The sequence below is a fragment of the Phascolarctos cinereus genome, unplaced genomic scaffold, assembly GCF_003287225.1.
Source record: "Phascolarctos cinereus isolate Bilbo 61053 unplaced genomic scaffold, phaCin_HiC Scaffold_2;HRSCAF=192, whole genome shotgun sequence".
Classification (NCBI taxonomy): domain Eukaryota; kingdom Metazoa; phylum Chordata; class Mammalia; order Diprotodontia; family Phascolarctidae; genus Phascolarctos; species Phascolarctos cinereus.
In genome coordinates, this window is record NW_027555625.1 from 119,488,891 (window position 1) to 119,503,736 (window position 14,846).

Below are 14,846 nucleotides of genomic sequence, written 5' to 3' on the forward strand. Positions count from 1 at the left end.
GATTAATAATATCTTACTTTAAATCAAAGCTGGTACTTAAAATGACATTTTCTTATGTTTTATCCTAATTATCTTAGTAAGGGATGAGGACATAAAAATAAACAACCTATTATGAGAAAATGAAAGAATAAATATGTTTCGCTGCAGTTATTTCACTTTATAGCCTTCATTTAAAATTACCTAAAATTAAACTCTCACAGCTATGATTACTATATAGTTTTGTACTCAATCACACACTGCCTTGGATATATTATATACAGCTAGCAATCCTGAAAGGTTTCTAGTACAGCCCAGTGATGGAATGTGTGTCTTTTATCTAAAGACTTGCACAGCTATGTTGAGAAAGGCTGATGACCAGAGGATTAAAGCCATTAGGTGAAGAATGTTTTTCTTCAGCAGAGCAACTCATAAAACTACTTACCAAGGCATATGATCCATATGTGTGGATACACTATATCCCCACTGAGATTGTAAGCTCTTTTAGGACACAGATTATACATTAATTCTTTCATATCCCAGTCCCACTATGCTGAGGGAGTAAGTACTAAATATATTTATTATGTGCTTTTGTTGTTTCATATCTTTAAATCATGATCAAACTTTAACATTCACATTCATTTGCCTGAAAATAGCTCACAGCAGAGAAATCCTAGGAGCTTTGAAGCCATGCCATTTTCCTACTTCACTTGCATAATCAATATAATCCAGTTTCCACACTGTAATGAGTTTGCAAAAGAATTGTGTTTTAAAATCTATTATATAATCAATGGGTTAGAAAAATATTTATATAATAATTCTCTGTGCATGTAGCATTTTCACTAATGAAAGTCATGAGTTAGTGGATATAGCAATATAATGTTAGGAAAACTTTTCAAAAGGAATGAAGTTAAAAGAGGGGGAAAAACAATCCATGAGTGAAACGGTTTTCAGGATGTCACCTGCACTATCAGGTTCCGAAGAAATGGGTGCACAAGATAAGGATTCTTCCTCTGAGTCAGAATCAGAGTCGAGAAGCATGTGAGAACTGGAAGGCTTAGTAGCAATATTGAGAGAGGTAGAAGAACGTTGATAGGTGAAAGACATGGACTCCATAGTACGTGACTGAGTGATATGGACTAAATACCCAACATAAAAGAATGGAAAAGTGCAAAAAAAAAAGTTAACAGAAAAATTAGACATAGAACAGCTTTTAAAAATTAGTTATTATATTATATGTTGAACTACTAAAACAAATGTGAAAGTAAATTAGTTTTCTTTTTTAAAGCATTATTAGCAGTAAAAAAAATTAAAAGATGAAGAATGGTAGAACCAAGATATATGTTTTCCCATACATACATATATATATATATTTACTGGCATTTACACCTATGTGAAAAAAAAATCTGTGACAGGCCTTGAGATAATCAATTATATGATTTTGATTCTGGGCCAGAAACTTTTTTATAAAAATAATTAAAAGTACTAAAAACAAACCTGTACCTGGGAACCCATCATCTGCCTCAGCTTCCCCTGGTCCACTGCCTATACTGGAACTATCTAGACCAATGTGTAAGGCCTGGAGCTGTGATCGAAGCTGTTCAATGTCACTGTCTTTACTGTCCAGAGTCATTTGCAGTTCAATTCGAATTTGGCTTTCTTCAGCTATTTGCTGTAAAAGAAAAAATATTTTTTGCTTAAAGTTAAATGTGGTATATGCAAACAGAGAGAGAGAGAGAGAGAGAGAGAGAAAGAGAGAGAGAGAGAGAGAGAGAGAGAGAGAGAGAGTGTGTGTGTGTGTGTGTGTGTGTGTAGGTAGATTCCCTCCACTAATATAAAGTAACAACTTGTGCATAACTTAGTAGATACTGGCTCCAGAGGAGAAAATAAGGCTGGCGACTCTGAATGGCTCTCCCTCACTTAAATCCATATCACATGCATATCAGGCTTCACCTCCCTGATGTTACGGTCCTCTCTGAGAACGATGGACAAACAACAAGATAATGCCAGCGGCACACAGGTTAAGTGACTTGGCTAGCGTCTTAGAGCAGGTAAATGGAGAGGGGGAAAGGAATGATATTTGACTTAGTATTCTATTCACTATGACTCATTGCCTCTAGAGATATATATACATGTAACTCATTAAATTAGTCTACTTATTCTTCAAGTAACATTTTTTCTGAAACAAGCTAATAATGAAAAATAAAATGCACAAAAATTTTTAAAAGTGCCATCCAAGCACCAAAAGTTTCCAAAAAAAAGGATTCTTACAGCTTGCATTTCATTGAGTTCTTTTTGATATTTGATCATCTGTTGAGTTAACTTTTCACGTTCTGATTTAAGTTCCATATGTAGCTTTCTGTTCTCTTTCTCTTTCCTCCTCACATCTGTGTCAGCACCACGCCTGGGAGGTTCTTTTCGATTCATAATCTCAGCCAATTTATTCACAGCCTAGAAGAGATAAAAAATAAAACTATTTACTATCTGTTGCTTTCCCTACATCCCATCATTTGCCATGATGCAAATACCTGTAACCACATAATAGACCACAAATACTATCTACAACTTTTTAATAAGATGCCCCTGTTCTTTGGTCACTTTAAGTACAGAAACTTGTAAGTACCAATTACATTCATTAATTCTCCATTACCTCCCAACCAAAACCCTATTTCTGTCTCTTAGAGTTTTCTAAGAGTTCTAGAGTTTACTGTTTGAAGACAGGACTGGTTCCATTTGCCTTCCTGCCTCTTTCAATTCTTACATTCTCAAACAGTTCTACAACAGAAAAATATCCATTTTCCTTCATGGAAGAGGAAGTTTTGTCTGAAACTCATTAGCACTATCAACTTGAGAGCATGTAGAATGGTCAATAGTTTAAAAAAAAATCTAAGTGAGCTAATCTTGACTATGTAAACTGAGTCTTTCAACAACTGAACTGCCATGAAGCAAGTCACTTGATGTCTCAAGGCTTTGGTTTTTTCCTCTGCAAAATAAAGATGAAGATTGAGATGATCTCTAAAGTTCCAGATTCAAATCTGTGAAAAAAAACTTTCTTTGAAATACAAAGACAATTCCCACACGCTGGCTAAAGTCATTATATAAATTCTCATAAAATTGAAAAAGTTAAATATGAGTTTGCAATAAAAAACTTAGGTATGGGAAGAGGACAGCAACAAATTAAATATGGCTATATCATAAATTGCATATTGGAAATAACCTCTACACAAAACTGAGCCTTTATTAATTACAAACTTATAAAAATAAAAATTAGGAATAGAACCTTCATCCCCCACAAAAAAATATTTCAGAACCTTATGTCTGAATGAAGCCAATCTATAATGGACCTATAATGCAGAATATAAATATAAAAATTTAACATAAAATGGACAAACACCCAGAATATATTTATATTTTTTATTACACTTACCTGAGTTTTTAGTGTTCTCTCATTTAATAGTTGCTTCTCAAATTGCGTTTTAATAACTGATATATTTGTTTCTTCATCTTTCAACTTTGACATTTCTGTAATTTTTAAAAAAATGCAGTTTGTTTATAAAAATAAAATAAACCCTTAAGCAGACTAAAATACATATTTTATTTTTAGTCAATAATACATACGCTCTTGGACTTCCTTGACTTTATTATTCAGTTCTTCTTTCTCATTTGCCAGATTAGCCACATCACTAGTTAGTGTCCTATTAGCCTCCTCGAGCTAGGAAATGAAAAGAAAAATAAAGCAAAATTCCTGAAGTTCTGGTTAACTGTTAAAAAACTTTTAATCTGTCACTTCCCTCCTTTTCTGACTTTGGTGTCACCTTCTGGAAACTCATTTTCAGCCCTCATTAGTCTTCCACTGAAAATGCTACTACCCAAATGATTTCTTTTTCTTATTAATATGCATGTTAATATGCATTAATATGCATAAACTGAAGAAGATTCACCCAGATCTAAGAATTAGACAGGTTTTGGAAAGGAAATTATGTCACTTCCGACTTCAAGTAGTCTTCTTGGAGGAGGGGGAAGACAGCATCCATATGAGTTAGATCATCTTCTCAGACTTCAGAAGCATTTTGAAAAAAATATAAGTATTGAGAACCATAATCCTCAATCTCTTGGGTATCAAACAAAAATTCTGAATTTATCTTTTAAGTCTAGCACTATTCCGATTGTATATGTAAAATTTCTCCTGCTTGTAATTATTTGCTTTTTTTCATGCATTTTCTTAAAATATTTTATGGGGTCACAAAAAATTAGACACAACTGAAAGTGACTAAACAAACAACAAAAGTGTTCTACTCCTTAACCTTCTATTCTACATCTATGCTTCTTTCTTATATCTTTAATAAACATATAAGATATCAAACCCCCTCTCTTTTGTGAAATTCAATGTCAAATACATTGTCAATGATACGTGATTTAGCAGCAACAACATTAAAAAAATAAATTGGTGTACATATGGAAATGTTTCCACTTTGTAGCAAATAGTACAAGGGCACTAAATGATCATTATTCAGAAGAACTTGATAGACTGGGTTCTAAACTACACTGAACATTAACAAAAATAGCTACATTGCTTTAATGAAATAATTTGTTTTTACTTTCATTCTGGTAATACCAAAACCCTAAGAAAGGATGGAGGGAAAAAAAATTTTGATTTACTTATAAGGTGGTTCAGTTTTACTTATTTTTTTTCTAACATTCTCACCTTAGTATAGCTAGCTTAAGGGTTCCTTTCAAATTGTGCTTTAAAAAAAAACACAGAAATTTCTCTACTTCATAAGGATAATATGCCTCACTTACATAGCACTTTGTGATTTACACAGTGCTTCCCTCCATGTTTTTTAAAGGAGACAGCACAAATACTAGAAGCCCCATTTTAAAGATAAGAAAAATCAACTCATATAAGTTAATTGCTTGGGACTACACTGCTAATAAATATAAAAACTAGGTCTCAAATTCAGGTCTCCTAATTCTAAAATAAGTGTTCTATTCATTCCCAGCTTTCTCTGCAACTCTACTATATTTGTTTAGGTTCTTCCTGAAATTTTTCTTGAATTGTCACGAGGGAACTAAGAGTTAAATAAAGTTCAAGATTTTAATACTAGTATTTGCTTAGAATAGTAAAATTTCTCTGGAAAAGATTTATCACAGAATAATATAAATTAAAATTATAAAAAGAGATAATTTACTTACAGATGCTATTGTAGCATCTTTTTCTGCAAGTTCTTGTTTGTGTCGAGCCATCATCTCTTTAATTTCCAGCTCTTTCATGATCTTCTCTTTTTCCAAATCAGAGTACTGTTCTTCAGCAATAGAACGGGCTAGCTGCTCTGAATCAGCTTTTGTCAAGGTGATCTCCAGTTGTGCAGCCAGGGAGTCCCTGTATTTTCACAAATACAGCAATTTAGTACAAATATTTCTATTGCTTCTGCCTAGGACAGTGCCTGGCACATAGTAGGTGTGTATTAAATGCCTGCTAAGAGACTGTGAATTCAGCTTTGGCTTAGTTTTCTTTTGTGCTGCAACTTGTCTTGTGGGAGAACAGAATTTAACCCTCACCTCTCATCCTGTAATTCCTGGCTCTTCTGCTGCATTTCTTTGCAAAGCTTGGTCTTCTCTTGACATTCTTCTTTAAGCTCTCGAACTTGTGTTTTATAGAGAGTCTGAATTTCAAAATATAAGAACAAAACATAAAAAAAATCACTACTGTCACAAAGAATGGGACTTTGATTTCTATTTTTAGGATGACTCAAAATGTCCCTGTTCTCTATGTGGCCAAAAAAAAAAGGGTGGGAGAGCAATAGTATCTTTTCTAGGCATCTAGAAATGGTATACAGAGCCATGATTTAGCAAATTGTCCCTCAGGAGATACCTATGTCACATAGCAAAAAACTTTTCATGGACAAAAAGGCCATTTTATATTTATATTTCTGGGTACTTGACTGAGAATGGAAGGTGATCAGTGAATGCAGTAAGATGGGTCTTGTCTAATGGAGATGTTCTGAAGTACTAAAGAGTAGAATGAGTAATAATGGGCGAAAGTTGCAGGGGTAGATTGTGGCTTGATATTAGGAAAAACTTTGTAACATTAAAACTGTCTAAAAGTAAAATAGGTGGAATCTGGAGTCAGTGCATTCCCTATAGCTTGAAAGTCTTGAAGTGAAGACTAGATGACTACTTGTTATAAAGGAATTCTTGTTCAGGTATGGGTTGGACTGACTTTTGAATTTCTTTCCAATTGTAAAATACTATGTTTTTATAATTTCTGAATTATATTTCTGAAAAGGATAAAAAGTCATACCAACCAAAAATGAGACAGCTTTTCAATGAAAGTATTTGGTACCTACTGAGAAATATTGTTCTGCTTCGAGCTGATCTTGGAGCTCTTTCATTTGTCCATCTGCATCTTGTCGTTCTCTGTTAGAACATTAATTCATAAATTCAGGTTATCTTTATTCAATAACACTTATACCCACAACACATAGTAATATGGTCACAGGAGAGATTATCTAGCTCAGCTCTCTAATTTTAGAAGGAAAACAGATCTAGAGAGGTGAAATGAATTGACTTAGGTAGGCCCCACAATTAATTTGTGGTAGTATCTCATAGGAGGCCAATCATGCAAAGGATGAATTACAATCTAATAATCTAGTCTTAACCATCTAAATGAGAAGCTGGAAGAAAACGATGCGGTCATTCATCAACTCTCGTTCTGATGAATTAGTGGGGATCTTAACATTATACAGAGTGCCAGTTCTGCCGCTCACTAGTCAGGTGACTTTAGAGAAGCCTTAGTTCAGCTTGCCCCTCCAGAGCCTGGCAATTCTACTTTCAGAGGCAGTGTGAGGTGGTAGACAATGAGCCAGCTGTTGGTTAGGAGGTGCACGCTGAAGTCCTACTTTGTGGCCATGTTTAATCACTCGCTTTTTAAGTGCCTCAGTTAACTTTTTAAGATTCTAAGTTGCAGAGAAGGTGTAGATTTGCATTGGCAAAAGACATGCCTTACCAACACTGATAAAATCCAAAGTCCATTAAAAAACACACCATAATACTTGTATTACACATACCTGAAAGGGTCATAAGTAATAAAACTTCATAAATTTTAAAGTACTAAATTAATGAAAAGCAATGACACCTCCTAAGTGTAACTTAGATCAATATGCACTAATTTTTTTCTCTATTAAATTTTAAAATGTTATGTGTGCTTTTGCATTACTTTTTTTTTTTGGGGGGGGGGAGGATGGAGACTTGCCTAAGGTCACATAGCTGGGAAATGTCAAGTCCCAGGCTGGATTTGAACAGAGGTTCTGCTGAATCCAGTACCAGTGCTCTATCCACTTTATCCCTAGCTGCCCCTTTTTGCATTACTTTTAAAACCTAAAGAAACAGACTGATTGAATTATTGCCAATGACTAGAGGAAAAAATATCCTAATTTCTTCCAAATGAAACTGACAAACTACTTTATTCATTCTGTTATTTTAGTAAAAATTACTGAAAAAATACTTATCTTTATTTTGAAAATAAAAATCTACTACAGCTGGCCAATCACTGTAAAGTCAAATGGAGTTAAACTGGTTATATTATCCCCAATTATAGTACACAGAAAATTCTTAGGAATCTAGGTTCTAAATTTCTATTCATTTTTGTGAAACCTATATAAAATAGGATTTTCAAATTTGTTCCATTTAAATTGTCTGTATAAACTATTCTACAATCATGATAATCCTCCTCCTCACTTGCTCTACTGGTACAGAATATCCTGTCTTTTAAGGACGATAATCCATGAATGGAAAATTGGACACTGGTTATTTAAGGGGTGCCAAAATTTACTTACTTCCGAAGTTCGATATTTTGCTTTTCCAGACTCATTTTGATTTCCATAAGATGATTATTTTCTTGTTTCATTTGTTTTTCAGACATTTTCAGTGTGTTGACTTGCTGTGTTTGCATCTTCAGGTCATTTTGTGTGAGGCAGCGCTTTTGAGTTTCTTGCTCTATTTTTAAGGTCAAGTTCCTGACCTAAAAAACACATTTTTCCCACCTTGGTATATTAGATAAATATAAATAATTTCCTTGCTAAATAAAGATGACACATGACAAAGAACAGAGATTTTCCTCTTAGATAGTTTTTAACTAGACATTCAATGTTAAAATTATTTTTATGTTTCTGAGAATTCTGGGGAAAAAAGTTTTTCTCCCAAAATGAAATATCTTATAGTCAATTACTGATTGAAAAAGAAACTGAAAACGATAATGACTAACGGATAAGAAGCAACATTTAAAGAAAACTTCAAGGCTTATAATGCACTTTCTTTACAGTAAGCCCACTAGGTAAGTAGCATATTATCTTACTGACTCTGCAAATAGGAAACAAGCTAGGAAAAGTAAAGTGACTACTAAGTGACAGAGGCAAGATGGAAACCCAGGTCTTCTGACCCACTTGCTTTTCATTCTACCATGTAGCTTCTCAACATACAGAAATATTTAAGATGTACAGTATTATACCACAATACACTATCATACAATTTATAAAGCATATACAATCAGAGGGATTATTTCAAATCTATAAATAATTTTAACACTGATCATTTATAAAATTCCTTCTTACATCTTCATTTAGTTTGTCCTTCTGTTTCAAGAGTTCGTTGACTTTCTGTTGGGACTGTTTGAGGTCGCAGTCCAACATTGAACATCTTTTTTCAGCTTCCAACAGAAGGTTTTCCACCTTTTGTTTTAAAGTTCTTTCCTCTAGGAGTTTCTTCTCCATTTCTATCGGAGTATGGGAAGGGGAAGGAATGGAAAAAAACTGTTAAATACTGAATTAATTTGAGCAAAATGGAAGGCTGTCAAATAGAATCTAAAAGAAAAAAAGACTAAGCCTTCCTAATTCACTTAGGCTTGCACTGCAGGGGGCTATTGACAGGCCTGAGCTCTCACTTGTTCTGTTTCTGACTGAGGTTGGTTCTCCTCTCTCTAGCCAACCCTGCTCCTGATGGCCAGTGTATCAAGTGCAGACTCCCCAGTGGCTTATTAGATCACTGTAGCTCAGAACTCTTAGATTTCAGAAATCTGCCAGTCTGATTCTCCTTGTAGCACAGATTACACACATGTAGTACCATACCCAGCAAAGAGATTTTAGTTTAATTTTACACAAAATTTTATATAAAGGCAATTGTCTAAAAACTATTAATTTCCACTTTTCAAAAGGTATTCCTATCTGGCTATTCAATTTCCAAATTCTCATTGACTTTCTAGTTCATATAATTAGAAATCATAAAAGAATTTTGGTTTATTCCAATAATCATTCAATTCAGTAGGAACATGCAACTAAGAATTCTGTTTGTCTAAGGCTATAGTTTTATAAGATGATTTAAACAATTCTTTAAACACAGCTTTCCAACATTCTGACATCCTCAATTGCTAGGAAAAAAGTAGAAGTTATTTGCTGGTAGCTCCCAACCTGCCCTTTTTGGTTTTAAAGCACCCCTATGCCTGTTATACAATTTCTATTACCTACTTTTACAGAGACCTCTTTGCTACTCCTCAAAAAATACTTTAACCTAAAAATCTTTTATGGTTTGCACAAAAGTATTAACAACATAAATGAGGTCATCTTTTGATGTTTATCTTTTTTTTGGGTGAGGAAATTGGTGTTAAGTGACTTGCCCAGGGTCACACAGCTAGTGAGTGTTAATGTGTCTGAGGCCACATTTGAACGCAGGTCCTCCTGACTCCAGGGCCAGTGCTCTATCCATTGTGCCACCTAGCGGCCCCCTCTTGATGTTTATCTTGACTATAACTTGTCTGCCCTCATAACCACATTGATCCTTTATGTATGATATAACATGAAGCATGAGATTGATGGAAGACTACCTTAAACAAGATAGTCCCTACTTACTAAAATTACATGTAGTATTACGAGGAAGGAACTGTACTCATCTGATTCATGATTCGAGGCAAAAGGAAGGAAGATTAAATTGTGTTTCTCTAGACTGAGCCTCATTCTACTCTGGAAATGTATACAGAAATCCACACCCATCTCTTCCATTATTCTTGAGAAAACTTCATCTTCATCTAAACATGACAATGCAGAAGTTTGTTTCATCACCTTCTCCTGAGCCACAGCAGGGATATATAGGGTATATTTTTTCTTTTATCATGCCTAGCTACTACATGGCTACTTCTTCTGTGGACAACAACATTTACATTCTTTTGCACTAGATATTTTGTAATAAAATGCAATATTAAATTCAAAATGGTGATGTATATACGTCAGTCCACCTCTCATTTCTAAATACCCAGGTTTTAAACCAGCTTTAAATAGAAATTATCTTTGGTTATATACACAAAAGACATCGTGTTTTCAAACCCAAATGTTGCATTTTAATATGAAATACCATAACTGCACATATGATAATCAAAGAGGAAGGATTATCCACAGTCATTCTGAAAATGTTTTCTCAAAGCTCACTTTTTTGCCTTCAAAATGTTGGCTTTAATTAATATACTGGTGCTTGCTTGCTATCTTATCTTGATCAGAGGTCTTAATAAAGAAGTTAATTTTGTTTGATGTTCAGCACTGAATGCAAGTTGTTCTGTAACTAAATTTGGTGGGAATCTTTATCATGCCAGAATTTAAATTATAAAGTGAGATCTGGTATACTAGACGGGCTTGTTATTTTTAATCTTTCTCTTATATAATCCTGGAATCTTATGGTTCAATATTTTTCAATGATCCTAACAAAACACCAAACTATTCTAAATGAAAATGAACTATATTCAGTTCCTCTTCCTAATACTGATTATGGGAGCTACAAAGTAACATAGTTTCAATGATAATTTGAAAACACTTAGTTTGTAGTTCTATCTGGTATAAATTTTGCCTGTGAATATTTGTCTTAGACTAACCAATGACTCTTCTAAGCTTCTCCAATGTGTCTCCTTAATCCCTTATTCTCAAGATCTTCTTAAAATTTCAGAGCCACCATCCCTTATTTATTTGTCAATCCTTTAGGTGTTTTTTTTTTAAATCCAAGATGTAATTTTTATACAACAGCATCCCCAGATGCAGTAAAATACTAGAGATCAAACAATATCAACATATTTGAACTTAATATTTTTTGATAGATTGAATTACATCTAAACATAACCACACCAATTACTCAAGTGAAGAAAAAATGTACGTTTCAACTGTCACTCCAAAATACACCCTTAACTAGAGCTAGTTAAATAATTATTTAAATATATATTCATAATTCAACAAACATCAGAATTTCAGATACCCAAATCCTTGTCCAAAAGCACAAGGATACCCAACACGACATTATTCCTACTCAACAATGATTCACAAATGTTTTCATCTAGATCTAGGATTTCATTATTGTAAGGAGCTTCAGGTGAGGAAACTTCCTCTCCCCAACACAGATCAGAAATTATTTTTGCAATTTATATTCTTAGTAGCTGGAAGGGGAGGAGAGAGAAGATAACACATTATACATAAACTCCACTACATCATTTGGCTATCTGTCCAAAATACAATGGCTGGCAATGAACTAAACTAGTGCTTATACTTCAGTAGCATTAATTCTCCTAAGCAAGAAGAGCCATATCAACACCATATGGTAATTATATACGCATAAATATAGTTTCTATGGAACAAAGTATACCATGCAACTTTGTTTCATCTCATGTTGTTTCCTAAGGCCCAATTAGATGGAATAGCAAGGTATATTTACTGAGCAACTGAGTTATAGGAAGAGGCTGCGAAGGCCATACTGAATACTACTAAGAACAAACTTCCAAATCTGAATTCCAAAGAACTAGAAACAACTTTCACAATTCTGTATTTTTTCTCTCTGTGGTAAGGCAAAGGTGGAATCTGCTGAACTTCAAGCATGATGCAAGACCTATCAACTGCAAGCAGACAGACGCGCTGTTTTTGTTTTTAAAATGACTCTAGACCTTTTAAATTATTCTAAAATATTTGAATCACAATGCTAGGAGGAAATTCCAGAAGTCACTGAACTTACTCTAATCTCAAGAGTAAAAATCCTAAATCAAAACAGTATGGCTCATAATAACTTTAAGTAAAATAAGTAAACAGTAAATAATATAATATCTTCATTCTGCCAAGAGAGAATTACCAATGAACATAAAGTATATAGGTTTATGTTCTAGCAATTCACATTCTGTAAATCCATCTCTGTGGGTGACAGATGAATTCCAAGAAATCATTAAAACTTAAACCCTCTTTAAGAGCTAAAGATCTAAATGTTTTTGTTTTTTAAGTTATTAATACACATTTAAAAAAAAAAGCTGATGTAAACAGATTTTTGTCGGCATAAAAACTTCTAGTAGATTGTTATAAAATACAGAAATATCTTCAGATCATAAAGCTTGATTTTTTCTTTTTTTTTCGAGAAGGGGCGTAGAGGGGAGAGAGGCAAAGTTGGAAAGCATCCTGGAGTAAAATACATACCTTTCATAGCTTCAGACTTGGCCTCCTCAATAGATTCATATATCTTATTCTTATCTGCTAACCGTGCTTTTGTAGCTTTATGTTCTGCTTCTTCCTGTTCCAAGCTCTGCTGTATAACTTTCAGTTTGTATGTCATGTCTATTTCCATGTTACTTTTTTCCTGTTAAAGAACATTTCAAGTGAACATTCTCAATGAAAAATTAATGGGAAGGAGAAAAGGAAGAGAATAAGCATTTATTAAGTGCCTACTATGTGCCAGGCACTGTATGAAGTACTTTACAAATATCTTACTTGAGATAATTATCTCATTCGAGGTAATTCATGGACCTACAGTTAGTTTACAAACAGGTTTTTTGCAGCAGGATATTTTTTTTTAAGTAAGATAAAAGTGAGGTAGATTTAACATAGAACAAAATATAAGTTTAACTATCCAACTCCTATATGTCATGGGTATAACTTAGTGCTTTGTCATGTTTCTTCACTTTAAACAATGAATAATAATTCCACACCAATAACACCCTATATCATACAGTGGGGTTAACGGTTTTCAGAGTGTTTCCATAAAAAATATCTTATTTGATCTCCTAACAACACTGTGAAGTAGAAAGGATAAGTATTATGATCTCCATGTTGCAAATGATAAAATTAAGGCCCAGAGAGGTTAAGTGAACTACCCAAATAAAACAATAGCATAGTCAGAAGCACTAGGATCTCTCGAGAGACCTTAAGCACTCTTTTCACTAAATCAGAATGTTACTCTAAAGGATAATTTGTAAATGATGAGAAAAGTTATAAATCTAGATGTTATATTTCCTTTAATTTACAAAAATACCCTTCAAAGAGGTCTACTTTCACTACTTGTGTGGGCAAGAAGCTCTATTTGTAAGTCATAGGATCTACGTACAAATGCTGGCTCTGGTACTCTAATTTTGTGACCGTGGGCAACTTATTTAACCTAAGTCTCAGCTTTCACCTGTATAAAATATAGAGATAATTCAAGAGTCCCTTTTAGCTTTAAACCCCATGACCTAAACATGATAAATGTTTCAAGTTTTTGCATAGGGTCCTCTCATTAAATCAAGATTATCCCTTAAAACATCTTCATTTTCCATTCCCTGTGAAATTCTCTATTTTGGGAGAATTCTAATAACTGTAAAGACTACCTGAGCAATATGATTTTTACAAGAGACACCTCAACCATCCATTTGCCCAACTGAATTATCATGTAACACAATCAGCTATTTGTTTCCCTGTACTTTGGACAAATATCCTTCACTTTTATTTTCTTCACTACATTCTTATAAAAAATGTCCACAATCTCATACCTTAGAAGATTCCATGAAATATAAAATTTGTTCTATTTTAAAACCATTACCTACCTTTTCTAAATCTGTAAATCTCTCCTGTAGTTGCCTCTTCTCTAACTCCATTTTTGCTAATGAAATTTTACCATTCTTAATATCTTCTTCCAAACCAGATATTCTACCTAAAAAGGAAAAATTACTTACTTAAACAAATGATCCCATGAGGTAATATTCAACCATGTAGCAAGTTTGAGAATATAAAATATATTATACTTGTAATTTATTCTTTTAAAAACTTATATGTGTCTATGTGCACTTACGGAAGATGAATTTTGAAATTTTATGAACAGAGCTCTTGATAGAACTAGGTAGGCCCCATAATCTATTAAAAATACTTCAAACTACTGAAGAATTAAATGTTCCTTCTGGAATATCTTGAATAAGGCACACACTCTAAATTTTAAATTCAATGCAACAGCCATTTAAGAAAAAATTACCTTAAAAGCTGGCCAAAAAAGATTTATCATCTAAAACGATCAATAAAACCTGAGTCACTACACTTAATTCAATATGCCTCAATCTTTACACCATAATACCTTGTAAATCATTAATGATCTCTGATCCATGGGTTCTATCTCTCCTTTCAGATTCTAGAGCTGACTGAAGATTGATGAAATCCTTTTCAAGTTTCAGTTTAGCATTCTCTAGCGTGCAATTTTTGTCTTGTAGTTCCCTATTATTAGATTCCAGCTGCTGAATTTGTTTTGAACTTTCTGTCTGGTTTTTCCGTAACCTGGACGCAGTATCAGACTCAGTTCGCAGCAAAGCATTGGCTTCATCCAACTATTGATTCATAAAACAAAAACAAACAAATCATTTCCATTGCAAAAAAAAAATGGATCTAAATTACAAGGAAAAAAAACTGGAAAACATTTGATAGGAATTTTTTAAAGGCATGTAAAATAAATATGTAAGCTTATATCAAGGACTTGGGATTTTATTAAGAATAGGTACAGCTTCTATCTAGGAAGATGAAAATTCCAACACAGCTTGGTAGACAATATTTGTGAGTTACTACGGCTGAAAA

General features: G+C 33.5%; 1 protein-coding gene across 3 annotated transcripts in view; it reads right to left on the reverse strand.

The window, feature by feature from the left end:
* The window catches only part of ROCK2 (Rho associated coiled-coil containing protein kinase 2), a 172,190-nt gene that overhangs the window by 14,489 nt on the left and 142,855 nt on the right, over nt 1-14,846 (reverse strand). For 2 of the 3 annotated variants that reach the window (XM_020985396.2, XM_078149553.1), the window contains exons 15-26: nt 14,356-14,602; nt 13,835-13,941; nt 12,456-12,615; nt 8,586-8,746; nt 7,812-7,996; nt 6,324-6,393; nt 5,536-5,639; nt 5,170-5,356; nt 3,595-3,688; nt 3,404-3,498; nt 2,248-2,427; nt 1,474-1,648 (exon numbers count right to left, since the gene is read on the reverse strand). In XM_020985396.2, the coding sequence (XP_020841055.1) occupies nt 1,474-1,648; nt 2,248-2,427; nt 3,404-3,498; nt 3,595-3,688; nt 5,170-5,356; nt 5,536-5,639; nt 6,324-6,393; nt 7,812-7,996; nt 8,586-8,746; nt 12,456-12,615; nt 13,835-13,941; nt 14,356-14,602 (1,765 nt within the window). The remainder of the gene's footprint in view (nt 1-1,473; nt 1,649-2,247; nt 2,428-3,403; nt 3,499-3,594; nt 3,689-5,169; nt 5,357-5,535; nt 5,640-6,323; nt 6,394-7,811; nt 7,997-8,585; nt 8,747-12,455; nt 12,616-13,834; nt 13,942-14,355; nt 14,603-14,846) is intronic. The other variant, XM_078149552.1, reaches the window with a different exon arrangement.